The 16,476-nt window shown below is 48.2% G+C and overlaps 1 protein-coding gene across 2 annotated transcripts in view; it reads left to right on the forward strand.

Moving 5' to 3' along the window:
• The window catches only part of LOC144782497 (uncharacterized), a 133,526-nt gene that overhangs the window by 20,564 nt on the left and 96,486 nt on the right, over positions 1-16,476 (forward strand). For both annotated transcript variants that reach the window (XM_078661886.1, XM_078661887.1), the window contains exon 4: positions 4,774-4,953. In XM_078661886.1, the coding sequence (XP_078518012.1) occupies positions 4,774-4,953 (180 nt within the window). The remainder of the gene's footprint in view (positions 1-4,773; positions 4,954-16,476) is intronic.

The raw sequence follows: 16,476 nt of genomic DNA on the forward strand, positions 1-16,476 counted from the left end.
GCTGATAAACTCAGGCAATGAAGCCTCACCGACTCCCCGGAATATGTTCTCCACCTGAGCTGAGTTACTTTCAACTCAGGATGATTTTGCTATTCAGTGAGAATTCTCACAATTAGCAAAAAACTTTGCAAAGAAGGAAAATTCCCAACTCCAACACTCTAGAGGTAGAAACACTTCTCACAACCTAATCACCATTTCTTTGTTGTCAGCTGCACCTGTTTTGGGCTCAAAAAGATGTTTTGTTTTAGTCATGACAATCTTTACATTTAGTTCTAATTTTTGATGCGAAGAGTGATGTGTCTTAGTGAAGATATGAATTTCCACCGCCTCGGGGCTTCCTTTCCGCAGGGGGCCCCTCCATGTGTCTGTCGCTGTGCACCTGCAGCGGGGGTAGGTTCATTGGGATTGTCGTCAGGGTGGGGTGGGGACCATGAAAGTTTCTACATTTCTACTTGAAACTTATTACTTAAAAAAATGCTTGTCAAAGCACCTCTGCAATCTGATCTACTCAGGTGAAATCCTTCTGCATGATAATGAAATAGACTTTTTGAATTTTAATAAGACTTTACCGTTCTTTTTCAATGTTTCTTGCAAGATGTCTTTAAAAATGAAGATGTTTTCCTAAAGTTAAGTGGTGCAAGACGCCCTCTTTTCTACTTTCCCTTTACTTCAGTTAAGTATAAATAAATAGCTTGCTGTTTAATGTTAATTCTTTTTAATGCTAGTGCTGAGTTGAGTACAGTCGTGCTGTTGACCAGGTGACCGCATGCAAAGATACGTAGGCCGCAAGCGGGCTGTGCCGTACCGTCTGAGAGCACTGTCTCTTGGCCACACAGTCCGCCCTCTCACACTGCTGACAAACCATTGAAGTCTGGGGAGGCTGCGAGGAAGAGGAAAGGCAGCCATCTTGGAGCAGACACTGGAAGGCTGACAAGCATTTGCAATGCAATAGGTCTTGCATTTGCGAGAGTTTGAGCTATTGGCGGTGTCAATGCTGTGATTATAACAAAGTAAACAAATAGAGAGAAAAAATAGTGGCCACACGCTTATTTCTTTTGTTCACTTTTTATTTTTTGGTGACAGCACCCGCTTAAACGTGGTTTTTAATATTTTTTACTTTTGAAGCAATCGCAGCACCCACGCTTTAGCTTAAGATATTTCAAGTTAGAGCGCGGGGCCGCCATTGAAAAATAAAAAGGAATGCATGTGGCCACATTCGGCACCTCAAATAAAAAAAGAAAGGTGCATCATGCCGCCCTACCTACATTAAAAAAAAGGTGTGTCGGGGGGGGGGGGGAGCGTGTCTTGCTCAGGAGAAAAACTATTTAAGAAAGGTAGCTATAATTAAAGCCTACTGATTAACAACACATGTAACAAGGAGTGTCCTCATAGGATGTTATAAGAAGAGACTAGGCGGTACTAAGGAGGGACTACTTAGCCTATTGACCAATGAAAAACCACCATTTACAAAGGACCGTGACTTTAGCCAATTGAAAAGATGGGTGGAAAGTGGGCAAAACTTCATGCCCATGTCCTAAATACAGCATGTTGCGAAGAGACGGTACGGCCTAGGCGAGACCTAAAAAACTGTGATTTCCTGTTGAAACGGAGGCAGCGATTATTCGTAAAATCAGGAAGTCCTAATTATGTCCTCAGTTGCTCACGTTTGTAATCCAGGATTGTGGATTGCCAGCATCGCGCCATGTCTCCTAGTGCTGGTGTCCTGTAAGATCCCTTCCCCAGCCTCCCACCCCGAGTGCCGGTTGAGACCCTTGTCGTACCCACTCACTGACTCACCCACACAAACACCCAGCCCCGCCCCACACACATCCTCATGAGTGGGAGGAAGCCCCTGCAGCCACCCTTCACCCTCTACACTTGGGTGAGTAAGTCTCGCCCCCTGGCATTTATCTGCACAAAATACCGAGCGGCGACTGCGATTCAAAGCTTGAGTTTAGACACTAACAAAATGTTTTCACAACTGTACACAACTGCAGTAAAGGCCTCTTTTTGCCGCCAGAGATGTTGGCTTCCTTTACAAAGACTGTAACAAGGCTCCATCATTGAAGGGAGGAGAGTTAGTTGCTCTGTGCGGCCCTTTACATTCTATTTCCTGCACAGTTTTTTTGGGTTAAACCACATGAAAGAAAAGTTGCCAAGAGCCCAGTTTACAAATCATGTTTAAATCTGCACACAGAGGTTTATAACTTCGCATGGGTGCAGATTTCCAACTTCAAGGAAGTCTCCAAGATCTCCCAAAGTACTCTTGGAAAATCTTAAACATGTTACTAGACCTGCTGGTCCAGTGACTTCAATCATCTACTCGACTTAAGTGTACTGCTCTTGACCCATAAACTGGTTTAAACTGATCTGACCCTGGGCAAATATTTTAATTCACTGAGCCGCCCTTTTCTTCAAATCTGCAAGTTCAGCATGCCTGCGGTGCAAAAAACCCTTTTGTTCAATTTAAAAGAGTAAAGAAGCGTGGCTCAAGTGGAGAAGTGTGGCTCAATGGTTAGAGCGGCAGACCCTGATGCAGAGGTCTAGCCCGGGACCAGGGTTCAATTCCCCGCCTCGGCGGGTCTTGGGCTCAATTTCCTCGGCCCTGATAATTCTCGCCTCGGTGCCTATTCCAAACATGGAGTCCCACTCTGCAACTCTGGGCAATCGCTTGCTTAATATCCACAACGGCCCCAGCAGCGCTTGGATGCCTGGCTTCACCATGGGGGTACCCAGGAGTGGACATTTCACAGGAAAGCCAGGATGGGTTCCACAGCGGTATGAATACAGCGCTACGAGACCTCTGGGTAGAAGTGCGCTATACAAATACAAACACACTTACATTTACAAAGGTTTCCTCCATATATACAAATCTATCCACATATAGCCCCCTATGTGTCTCCTAGTTCATTAACAGCCTTGTCTTCACGGCGGGGGCAGGCATGCTTCTCAAATCATAAAACCTACCACTTTGAATAAAACTAAAGCATAAAGTGGTAGCACACTGTCTTTTGCAATCAGCAGGTTTTGCATTGAAATGGCCGCAAAAGTTCCCTCTGACGTGTGGTTTTACTGACAAAACTACACAGGGCACAAACAATGTTTGGAAATCGAGTTCCTGTAAATATTGGTCATTTGCTCACCACCAAGTAAAGTGTCCTGATTGGTTTCGCTCCTATTTAAACCTTTTTTTGCATCACACTTCTCAATTACACGTCATATTTCCTGATATAATTTGAAATATGTGTACTATTCATTTACTAGCTATTTAAATGTGTTAGATAACAAAACGGACATTTTATAGCCTTTTGCTTCACAATGATGGTCAGACCGCTCACTGACAAAAAACGGTAACTGTAATAAGACCAGGAGGTTCAACGCCATTTTCCAAGCAGCAATTGGCAAAAAGATTGGCTGACATTTGACCTCTTTCCTTGAACAGACAGTTAATGTGTCAAGATACAAACCAGATAGAAAGGCATCTTTGTGTTGCTTTCCAGATTGTTCATTGGCCCCAATGGGCCAGCAGGGGCTAAAAAACAGCTCCACCTGATCAAGTCTTTCTCGAGTCGAGGCCTGTTGTGTCCTCTCGAATGTTCCAGGGCATCCTCGCCCTAGAGCATCCCTTCCTCGCTCTGTGTCGGATTCATTCACACTCCATACTGACATTATAGTTGAGTTATATTTGTCATGAGTTAATTGACTTGAGACTGTAGTGCCACTTTTTGTGAATTCTTGGCACCTATAATTCAAACCATTTGTGAGTTTATGTTGAACATGCGCTCGCAATTGGCTTTGAGAAATTATTGAAAGTTATTTTTGTTCTTTATATATATATATTTTTTATTTATTTATAATGAACAGCTTTGTGTAATGAACCATATTGTATCAGATTGTGACGCAAATTGATTTTAGACTGATAAAAGGCACTTTTAGGACCACAATGTTCAGTTCTATATAACCTTTCAGTTTTCCTACGTCAATCCCCCCCCTCCCCCTGTAGGTTTGTCTATCAAGGTCTGATCTGGCTCCACCACAGGACTGTTGTACTAAGTTTGGAAATGTCTCTATATCGATCAGCCATTGATGGAGCAGGTTTTACGTTTGTGTAGTTTATTGTGGCCTGCCCCTCTGGTGTAGCATGTTCCTGGTCATTGGACAGGTGGGACATAACCATTTGAAGAGTTAACTAGGGTTAGAACATATTTAAAGGGGTCAGTGGGCAGGAGTACTTGGATCATACTTACTTTTTAGTGCAAAAATTCTAATTTCAGAAGCTGTCAAAATAATTGATCATTCTCGCTGAAACTTGTAATATGAAGAGAACGAAGGGAGTGTGGCCGGCAGGTGTTTTAGAGAGCTGGTCCATGATTCCTCCGTGCAGACGGACTCGCGACCTCCTCTTCCTGTAAACCACTTCAGTGCTAATAGGCACATTACACATCGAGAGAGCTGGGTTATGCTGTGTACCAGTTTGTGGTTGTTTCTATAGCAACCGTCCTGCCAAGTAATGACAGTGAATAGCATATTGTAAAAATAGATTTTAAACAAGCAGTGGTATTTTTCCATCCTGCAGCGCGTTGTATGTACAATGTCCCCGCTCTGAAGCCCGTCGTTTACCAGAATGGTTCCTGAAGCGATGGCTGAGTCCGTAAACATGCCTGTCAGGAGAGTTTGGGATACTGGTGTCCTAAGAAGGGGATTGTGTGTGATGGATTTAGGACACACTGTGCTACTTTGATGAATTGTGACGTGTTGTTGATGTCATTGCAGCAAAGGAGAGTCCACCGTCTTCAAGGCCCACATAGGGACAGTCCGGAGCGTCTGCTTCTCCAACGATGGCCAGTCCCTGGTGACCGCGTCCGATGACAAAACCATCAAAGTCTGGACCGTCCACCGGCAGAAGTTTCTGTTCTCCCTCAACCAGCACATAAACTGGGTCCGGTGTGCCAAGTAAGTAGAGTCCTGGCCGGAAGCCCTTCGGTCTTTCCTGTCCCATTTGGTGCAAAAATGTATGTATTTTGTGTAAAAATATTTCTGAAGAAGCCATTGGTGCCATGCGGGCTGAGGCTGTGGATGCAAAACCAAAGGGGCTGATGGACGGAGTGTTGAACATTGCAAGCACTCACCTCAGTCAACTGATCTGCGTTTAATCCATCATCATTCTTTAGCTCACTCTGCCACTCCAGTTCAGACATAGCCATATGCAAATCAGTCCGACCCTGTGCCTCATGGGAACAGTCCAGCCCGAACTGCCAAGCAATGTCTTCCCTGGACCGGAAACCAGCATTCTGGGACCGGTTTCTGGCTAATCAGCCGTCATCAGCCAGGCTTGCTTGAAAGCAGTGGCAAAGTGAGCAAGGGACTCACGTCTGAGCATACCCTGCCACACTTAGGGCAAACAAAGGGGATGATGGACGGAGCGTTTGAGCAAATCAAGGACTCACCCCCAGTCAACTGATCTGGGTTTAATCCATCATCATTCTTTAGCTCACTCCGCCACCCCAGTTCAGACATGGCTGTGGATGCAGACACACTGACTCCTTCTTGCACTGAACATCTATAACAGTGGTCAGTGCTTGTTAACACTGTTACTCGCCTCTGTCTACCCTGATCCTGGCCCCTTAGTCCACCCCCTCGCTAGTGATGTATCCCCTTCAGATGTGCCTCAGTCTTCAGTTACCTCCAGAGCAGCACTGACTGCAACTCTTTATAATGACTGATACTCTGCTGAGCGACACATCCCTGACCGCCACAAGGGCCTGATACACGTAGACAGGTCACCGCTTACCCTCCACCCCAACATGTGTAACAAAAGCCAGGCTTAAGATCTGCAGGTGACCCAAGTCAAAGTGAACTTTGTACCCGACTCTCTGAAGCTTTGATTATCTGCACACGATGGGGGCTGGAACAATTCACTATTAGCTGGCACGGATACAAACACACAACAAAGACAACGACATTTTGAATCCTCTTTAGACACTAAACTTCCATCACCACACTCAATGGTCACTTTCTCAGAGTCGAGCTAATCATTGGTATTTACATCCCAACTTTTCATAATCTAGGGGATTCATTTAAAGAAAAAGCAAACCGCCAGATTTCTAACTTGCAGCCCCTTCCTTTACCTTCTGTTTAATAAACGAGACAGGTGGCATTCACCATACAGATCCAGAAACTCTCAAAGGAAGCGAGCCATCTCCAATGGAACCAGTCTGAGCACCACGCAGTGGGTCGCGTAGGGCCTTGAATATGTGAAACGCAGCACTCTCAAACCTAAGAACATTTCCTTTAAGACTAAACCGACTACTGAAAAGGCCCCATCCTCATGCACAAATGGATCTGTATATTTCTTCTTTTTTTGGCAGTATCGAGCTCCTGGTGGTTTTACTGCTGCTGGAGCCATGTCAGCCACAGTCTAAGCCAGCCAATAAGCAACAGACTAAAGGAACGGTGTAAACTCTCAAAATATTAAACTGCAGAATCCTCTAAACTCTATTCATTATCAGTAGATACAAGAATTAATAGTCTTGTATGTGCCAAAAAATACAGAAAACCTCTTAAAGTGCAGCCTCGGCACAAGGGGCTGGATAACACAGATGGCACAGTCTGTGCCCGCCATCAGCCTCTATGGTCGAACACAGCACCGTGTGTGTAAACCAATCCAAGGACACCAGAGTCCCTCACTCTCACGAGCCAGGGTTCGATTCAAGGAGACCCGGAGACGGGCTCTTTACTTGTACAAGCCGACAGAGCTGAAGTAGCCTTTTTCATTCAGTTCTCTGCTCCCTTTGAGGCCCATGGCATTCTCGTAGAGCGCCCGAGCTCGTCTTATTTAAGGGTTTGAATTCATTTTCTTGATTGACATTTTTTCAGCTCTCTGAAAATGGACGGTTTGGAAGAGTGTGGCGTTAAATTAATAAATAAAAATATTTTGTCAATAAGAATGATCCAGGTAAGTAAGTGCCTGGAATCCACTCTTTCTTTCCCCTTTACTCATGAGCTGAATTCACAAGGTGATCTAGCGACTGTGACGCAACCGGTTCCTGTGTTCTCTTCTGCTTTTCAAGAAGTTTGAAGACTATAACCAGGGCCCCGTCGTGTAGCATGGCCGCAGATGCGACGTTTCACTTCTTTGTCGTGCTCAGATTGCTCACCGCACTCGGAGGCAGCAACCAAACGAAATTATTACTTCTAGATCCCACATAAAACACAGCTAGTTTCTAGCTTAAAAAAAACCCTACTGCATGCACAGAATCGAGGACCATTGACCGGCACAGTTTACGCTCCCCCACCAGACCCCAGTTGGTCTGTTCTTCCACAACTGTTTAAAGCAGTTCTGAAAATACAGACATTTTCGAGTGAAGACCACCCTGACAATCCACGCAGATCTAGGTCTTGAGTAGACTTGGTTGGTGGACCAAAGAGCCAGTAAAGGAACCTCTCCCTCCTGAGATCACACCAGGGGTTTCTAGACTGCAACGGAGAAGCACATTTGTGAAGTGCACAACACTCCTCTGTAGGCTCTGATCATCAGAGAAGCACACCTGTGAAGTGCACAACACTCCTCTGTAGGCTCTGATCATCAGAGAAGCACGCCTGTGAAGTGCACAACCCTCCTCTGTAGGCTCTGATCATCAGAGAAGCACACCTGTGAAGTGCACAACACTCCTCTGTAGGCTCTGATCATCAGAGAAGCACACCTGTGAAGTGCACAACCCTCCTCTGTAGGCTCTGATCATCAGAGAAGCACGCCTGTGAAGTGCACAACCCTCCTCTGTAGGCTCTGATCATCAGAGAAGCACACCTGTGAAGTGCACAACACTCCTCTGTAGGCTCTGATCATCAGAGAAGCACGCCTGTGAAGTGCACAACCCTCCTCTGTAGGCTCTGATCATCAGAGAAGCACGCCTGTGAAGTGCACAACCCTCCTCTGTAGGCTCTGATCATCAGAGAAGCACACCTGTGAAGTGCACAACCCTCCTCTGTAGGCTCTGATCATCAGAGAAGCACGCCTGTGAAGTGCACAACCCTCCTCTGTAGGCTCTGATCATCAGAGAAGCACGCCTGTGAAGTGCACAACACTCCTCTGTAGGCTCTGATCATCAGAGAAGCACGCCTGTGAAGTGCACAACCCTCCTCTGTAGGCTCTGATCATCAGAGAAGCACGCCTGTGAAGTGCACAACCCTCCTCTGTAGGCTCTGATCATCAGAGAAGCACGCCTGTGAAGTGCACAACCCTCCTCTGTAGGCTCTGATCATCAGAGAAGCACGCCTGTGAAGTGCACAACACTCCTCTGTAGGCTCTGATCATCAGAGAAGCACGCCTGTGAAGTGCACAACCCTCCTCTGTAGGCTCTGATCATCAGAGAAGCACGCCTGTGAAGTGCACAACCCTCCTCTGTAGGCTCTGATCATCAGAGAAGCACGCCTGTGAAGTGCACAACCCTCCTCTGTCGGCTCTGATCATCAGAGAAGCACGCCTGTGAAGTGCACAACCCTCCTCTGTAGGCTCTGATCATCAGAGAAGCACGCCTGTGAAGTGCACAACCCTCCTCTGTAGGCTCTGATCATCAGAGAAGCACGCCTGTGAAGTGCACAACACTCCTCTGTAGGCTCTGATCATCAGAGAAGCACACCTGTGAAGTGCACAACCCTCCTCTGTCGGCTCTGATCATCAGAGAAGCACACCTGTGAAGTGCACAACACTCCTCTGTAGGCTCTGATCATCAGAGAAGCACGCCTGTGAAGTGCACAACCCTCCTCTGTAGGCTCTGATCATCAGAGAAGCACACCTGTGAAGTGCACAACCCTCCTCTGTAGGCTCTGATCATCAGAGAAGCACGCCTGTGAAGTGCACAACACTCCTCTGTAGGCTCTGATCATCAGAGAAGCACACCTGTGAAGTGCACAACCCTCCTCTGTCGGCTCTGATCATCAGAGAAGCACACCTGTGAAGTGCACAACCCTCCTCTGTAGGCTCTGATCATCAGAGAAGCACACCTGTGAAGTGCACAACACTCCTCTGTAGGCTCTGATCATCAGAGAAGCACACCTGTGAAGTGCACAACCCTCCTCTGTAGGCTCTGATCATCAGAGAAGCACGCCTGTGAAGTGCACAACCCTCCTCTGTAGGCTCTGATCATCAGAGAAGCACGCCTGTGAAGTGCACAACACTCCTGTATGCTCTGATCATCAGAGAAGCACACCTGTGAAGTGCACAACACTCCTGTATGCTCTGATCATCAGAGAAGCACACCTGTGAAGTGCACAACACTCCTGTATGCTCTGATCATCAGAGAAGCACACCTGTGAAGTGCACAACACTCCTGTATGCTCTGATCATCAGAGAAGCACACCTGTGAAGTGCACAACACTCCTCTGTAGGCTCTGATCATCAGAGAAGCACACCTGTGAAGTGCACAACCCTCCTCTGTCGGCTCTGATCATCAGAGAAGCACACCTGTGAAGTGCACAACACTCCTGTATGCTCTGATCATCAGAGAAGCACACATGTGAAGTGCACAACACTCCTCTGTAGGCTCTGATCATCAGAGAAGCACACCTGTAAAGTGCACAACACTCCTGTATGCTCTGATCATCAGAGAAGCACACCTGTGAAGTGCACAACACTCCTCTGTAGGCTCTGATGATCAGAGAAGCACACCTGTGAAGTGCACAACACTCCTCTGTAGGCTCTGATGATCAGAGAAGCACACCTGTGAAGTGCACAACACTCCTGTATGCTCTGATCATCAGAGAAGCACACCTGTGAAGTGCACAACACTCCTGTATGCTCTGATCATCAGAGAAGCACACCTGTGAAGTGCACAACACTCCTCTGTAGGCTCTGATCATCAGAGAAGCACGCCTGTGAAGTGCACAACCCTCCTCTGTCGGCTCTGATCATCAGAGAAGCACACCTGTGAAGTGCACAACCCTCCTCTGTAGGTTCTGATCATCAGAGAAGCACGCCTGTGAAGTGCACAACACTCCTGTATGCTCTGATCATCAGAGAAGCACACCTGTGAAGTGCACAACACTCCTGTATGCTCTGATCATCAGAGAAGCACACCTGTGAAGTGCACAACACTCCTGTATGCTCTGATCATCAGAGAAGCACACCTGTGAAGTGCACAACACTCCTCTGTAGGCTCTGATCATCAGAGAAGCACGCCTGTGAAGTGCACAACCCTCCTCTGTCGGCTCTGATCATAAGAGAAGCACACCTGTGAAGTGCACAACCCTCCTCTGTAGGCTCTGATCATCAGAGAAGCACGCCTGTGAAGTGCACAACCCTCCTCTGTAGGCTCTGATCATCAGAGAAGCACACCTGTGAAGTGCACAACACTCCTGTATGCTCTGATCATCAGAGAAGCACACCTGTGAAGTGCACAACACTCCTCTGTAGGCTCTGATCATCAGAGAAGCACACCTGTGAAGTGCACAACACTCCTGTATGCTCTGATCATCAGAGAAGCACACCTGTGAACTGCACAACACTCCTGTATGCTCTGATCATCAGAGAAGCACACCTGTGAAGTGCACAACACTCCTGTATGCTCTGATCATCAGAGAAGCACACCTGTGAAGTGCACAACACTCCTCTGTAGGCTTGATCATCAGAGAAGCACATTTGTGAAGTGCACAACCCTCCCCTGTAGGCTCTGATCATCAGAGAAGCACACCTGTGAAGTGCACAACACTCCTGTATGCTCTGATCATCAGAGAAGCACGCCTGTGAAGTGCACAACACTCCTGTATGCTCTGATCATCAGAGAAGCACGCCTGTGAAGTGCACAACACTCCTCTGTAGGCTCTGATCATCAGAGAAGCACACCTGTGAAGTGCACAACACTCCTGTATGCTCTGATCATCAGAGAAGCACGCCTGTGAAGTGCACAACACTCCTGTATGCTCTGATCATCAGAGAAGCACGCCTGTGAAGTGCACAACACTCCTCTGTAGGCTCTGATCATCAGAGAAGCACACCTGTGAAGTACACAACACTCCTCTGTAGGCTCTGATCATCAGAGAAGCACGCCTGTGAAGTGCACAACCCTCCTCTGTAGGCTCTGATCATCAGAGAAGCACGCCTGTGAAGTGCACAACACTCCTCTGTATGCTCTGATCATCAGAGAAGCACGCCTGTGAAGTGCACAACACTCCTGTATGCTCTGATCATCAGAGAAGCACACCTGTGAAGTGCACAACCCTCCTCTGTAGGCTCTGATCATCAGAGAAGCACGCCTGTGAAGTGCACAACACTCCTCTGTAGGCTCTGATCATCAGAGAAGCACACCTGTGAAGTGCACAACCCTCCTCTGTCGGCTCTGATCATCAGAGAAGCACACCTGTGAAGTGCACAACACTCCTGTATGCTCTGATCATCAGAGAAGCACACCTGTGAAGTGCACAACACTCCTCTGTAGGCTCTGATCATCAGAGAAGCACACCTGTGAAGTGCACAACACTCCTCTGTAGGCTTGATCATCAGAGAAGCACACCTGTGAAGTGCACAACACTCCTCTGTAGGCTCTGATCATCAGAGAAGCACGCCTGTGAAGTGCACAACACTCCTCTGTAGGCTCTGATCATCAGAGAAGCACACCTGTGAAGTGCACAACACTCCTCTGTAGGCTCTGATCATCAGAGAAGCACGCCTGTGAAGTGCACAACACTCCTCTGTAGGCTCTGATCATCAGAGAAGCACACCTGTGAAGTGCACAACCCTCCTCTGTCGGCTCTGATCATCAGAGAAGCACACCTGTGAAGTGCACAACACTCCTGTATGCTCTGATCATCAGAGAAGCACACCTGTGAAGTGCACAACACTCCTCTGTCGGCTCTGATCATCAGAGAAGCACACCTGTGAAGTGCACAACACTCCTGTATGCTCTGATCATCAGAGAAGCACACCTGTGAAGTGCACAACACTCCTCTGTAGGCTCTGATCATCAGAGGAGCACGCCTGTGAAGTGCACAACACTCCTGTATGCTCTGATCATCAGAGAAGCACACCTGTGAAGTGCACAACACTCCTGTATGCTCTGATCATCAGAGAAGCACGCCTGTGAAGTGCACAACACTCCTGTATGCTCTGATCATCAGAGGAGCACACCTGTGAAGTGCACAACCCTCCTCTGTAGGCTCTGATCATCAGAGAAGCACACCTGTGAAGTGCACAACACTCCTCTGTCGGCTCTGATCATCAGAGAAGCACACCTGTGAAGTGCACAACCCTCCTCTGTAGGCTCTGATCATCAGAGAAGCACACCTGTGAAGTGCACAACCCTCCTCTGTAGGCTCTGATCATCAGAGAAGCACACCTGTGAAGTGCACAACCCTCCTCTGTAGGCTCTGATCATCAGAGAAGCACACCTGTGAAGTGCACAACACTCCTGTATGCTCTGATCATCAGAGAAGCACGCCTGTGAAGTGCACAACCCTCCTCTGTAGGCTCTGATCATCAGAGAAGCACACCTGTGAAGTGCACAACCCTCCTCTGTAGGCTCTGATCATCAGAGAAGCACGCCTGTGAAGTTCACAACACTCCTCTGTATGCTCTGATCATCAGAGAAGCACGCCTGTGAAGTGCACAACACTCCTCTGTAGGCTCTGATCATCAGAGAAGCACATTTGTGAAGTGCACAACCCTCCTCTGTCGGCTCTGATCATCAGAGAAGCACATTTGTGAAGTGCACAACCCTCCTCTGTCGGCTCTGATCATCAGAGAAGCACACCTGTGAAGTGCACAACACTCCTCTGTAGGCTCTGATCATCAGAGAAGCACATTTGTGAAGTGCACAACCCTCCCCTGTCGGCTCTGATCATCAGAGAAGCACACCTGTGAAGTGCACAACACTCCTGTATGCTCTGATCATCAGAGAAGCACACCTGTGAAGTGCACAACACTCCTCTGTAGGCTCTGATCATCAGAGAAGCACACCTGTGAAGTGCACAACACTCCTGTATGCTCTGATCATCAGAGAAGCACACCTGTGAAGTGCACAACACTCCTCTGTAGGCTCTGATGATCAGAGAAGCACGCCTGTGAAGTGCACAACACTCCTGTATGCTCTGATCATCAGAGAAGCACACCTGTGAAGTGCACAACACTCCTGTAGGCTCTGATCATCAGAGAAGCACACCTGTGAAGTGCACAACACTCCTGTATGCTCTGATCATCAGAGAAGCACGCCTGTGAAGTGCACAACACTCCTGTATGCTCTGATCATCAGAGAAGCACGCCTGTGAAGTGCACAACACTCCTCTGTAGGCTCTGATCATCAGAGAAGCACACCTGTGAAGTGCACAACACTCCTGTATGCTCTGATCATCAGAGAAGCACACCTGTGAAGTGCACAACACTCCTGTATGCTCTGATCATCAGAGAAGCACACCTGTGAAGTGCACAACACTCCTGTATGCTCTGATCATCAGAGAAGCACACCTGTGAAGTGCACAACACTCCTCTGTAGGCTCTGATCATCAGAGAAGCACACCTGTGAAGTGCACAACACTCCTGTATGCTCTGATCATCAGAGAAGCACGCCTGTGAAGTGCACAACACTCCTGTATGCTCTGATCATCAGAGAAGCACACCTGTGAAGTGCACAACACTCCTCTGTAGGCTCTGATCATCAGAGAAGCACACCTGTGAAGTGCACAACACTCCTGTATGCTCTGATCATCAGAGAAGCACGCCTGTGAAGTGCACAACACTCCTGTATGCTCTGATCATCAGAGAAGCACACCTGTGAAGTGCACAACACTCCTCTGTAGGCTCTGATCATCAGAGAAGCACACCTGTGAAGTGCACAACCCTCCTCTGTCGGCTCTGATCATCAGAGAAGCACACCTGTGAAGTGCACAACCCTCCTCTGTAGGCTCTGATCATCAGAGAAGCACGCCTGTGAAGTGCACAACACTCCTCTGTAGGCTCTGATCATCAGAGAAGCACACCTGTGAAGTGCACAACACTCCTCTGTAGGCTCTGATCATCAGAGAAGCACACCTGTGAAGTGCACAACACTCCTCTGTAGGCTCTGATCATCAGAGAAGCACACCTGTGAAGTGCACAACCCTCCTCTGTCGGCTCTGATTATCAGAGAAGCACGCCTGTGAAGTGCACAACCCTCCTCTGTAGGCTCTGATCATCAGAGAAGCACGCCTGTGAAGTGCACAACACTCCTCTGTAGGCTCTGATCATCAGAGAAGCACACCTGTGAAGTGCACAACACTCCTCTGTAGGCTCTGATCATCAGAGAAGCACACCTGTGAAGTGCACAACACTCCTCTGTAGGCTCTGATCATCAGAGAAGCACACCTGTGAAGTGCACAACCCTCCTCTGTCGGCTCTGATCATCAGAGAAGCACACCTGTGAAGTGCACAACCCTCCTCTGTCGGCTCTGATCATCAGAGAAGCACACCTGTGAAGTGCACAACACTCCTGTATGCTCTGATCATCAGAGAAGCACGCCTGTGAAGTGCACAACACTCCTCTGTATGCTCTGATCATCAGAGAAGCACGCCTGTGAAGTGCACAACACTCCTCTGTAGGCTCTGATCATCAGAGAAGCACACCTGTGAAGTACACAACACTCCTCTGTAGGCTCTGATCATCAGAGAAGCACGCCTGTGAAGTGCACAACCCTCCTCTGTAGGCTCTGATCATCAGAGAAGCACGCCTGTGAAGTGCACAACACTCCTCTGTATGCTCTGATCATCAGAGAAGCACGCCTGTGAAGTGCACAACACTCCTGTATGCTCTGATCATCAGAGAAGCACACCTGTGAAGTGCACAACCCTCCTCTGTAGGCTCTGATCATCAGAGAAGCACGCCTGTGAAGTGCACAACACTCCTCTGTAGGCTCTGATCATCAGAGAAGCACACCTGTGAAGTGCACAACCCTCCTCTGTCGGCTCTGATCATCAGAGAAGCACACCTGTGAAGTGCACAACACTCCTGTATGCTCTGATCATCAGAGAAGCACACCTGTGAAGTGCACAACACTCCTCTGTAGGCTCTGATCATCAGAGAAGCACACCTGTGAAGTGCACAACACTCCTCTGTAGGCTTGATCATCAGAGAAGCACACCTGTGAAGTGCACAACACTCCTCTGTAGGCTCTGATCATCAGAGAAGCACGCCTGTGAAGTGCACAACACTCCTCTGTAGGCTCTGATCATCAGAGAAGCACACCTGTGAAGTGCACAACACTCCTCTGTAGGCTCTGATCATCAGAGAAGCACGCCTGTGAAGTGCACAACACTCCTCTGTAGGCTCTGATCATCAGAGAAGCACACCTGTGAAGTGCACAACCCTCCTCTGTCGGCTCTGATCATCAGAGAAGCACACCTGTGAAGTGCACAACACTCCTGAATGCTCTGATCATCAGAGAAGCACACCTGTGAAGTGCACAACACTCCTCTGTCGGCTCTGATCATCAGAGAAGCACACCTGTGAAGTGCACAACACTCCTGTATGCTCTGATCATCAGAGAAGCACACCTGTGAAGTGCACAACACTCCTCTGTAGGCTCTGATCATCAGAGGAGCACGCCTGTGAAGTGCACAACACTCCTGTATGCTCTGATCATCAGAGAAGCACACCTGTGCAGTGCACAACACTCCTGTATGCTCTGATCATCAGAGAAGCACGCCTGTGAAGTGCACAACACTCCTGTATGCTCTGATCATCAGAGGAGCACACCTGTGAAGTGCACAACCCTCCTCTGTAGGCTCTGATCATCAGAGAAGCACACCTGTGAAGTGCACAACACTCCTCTGTCGGCTCTGATCATCAGAGAAGCACACCTGTGAAGTGCACAACCCTCCTCTGTAGGCTCTGATCATCAGAGAAGCACACCTGTGAAGTGCACAACCCTCCTCTGTAGGCTCTGATCATCAGAGAAGCACACCTGTGAAGTGCACAACCCTCCTCTGTAGGCTCTGATCATCAGAGAAGCACACCTGTGAAGTGCACAACACTCCTGTATGCTCTGATCATCAGAGAAGCACGCCTGTGAAGTGCACAACCCTCCTCTGTAGGCTCTGATCATCAGAGAAGCACACCTGTGAAGTGCACAACCCTCCTCTGTAGGCTCTGATCATCAGAGAAGCACGCCTGTGAAGTTCACAACACTCCTCTGTATGCTCTGATCATCAGAGAAGCACGCCTGTGAAGTGCACAACACTCCTCTGTAGGCTCTGATCATCAGAGAAGCACATTTGTGAAGTGCACAACCCTCCTCTGTCGGCTCTGATCATCAGAGAAGCACATTTGTGAAGTGCACAACCCTCCTCTGTCGGCTCTGATCATCAGAGAAGCACACCTGTGAAGTGCACAACACTCCTCTGTAGGCTCTGATCATCAGAGAAGCACATTTGTGAAGTGCACAACCCTCCCCTGTCGGCTCTGATCATCAGAGAAGCACACCTGTGAAGTGCACAACACTCCTGTATGCTCTGAT

Source organism: Lissotriton helveticus, chromosome 9 (genome assembly GCF_964261635.1).
Source record: "Lissotriton helveticus chromosome 9, aLisHel1.1, whole genome shotgun sequence".
Taxonomy (NCBI): Eukaryota; Metazoa; Chordata; class Amphibia; order Caudata; family Salamandridae; genus Lissotriton; species Lissotriton helveticus.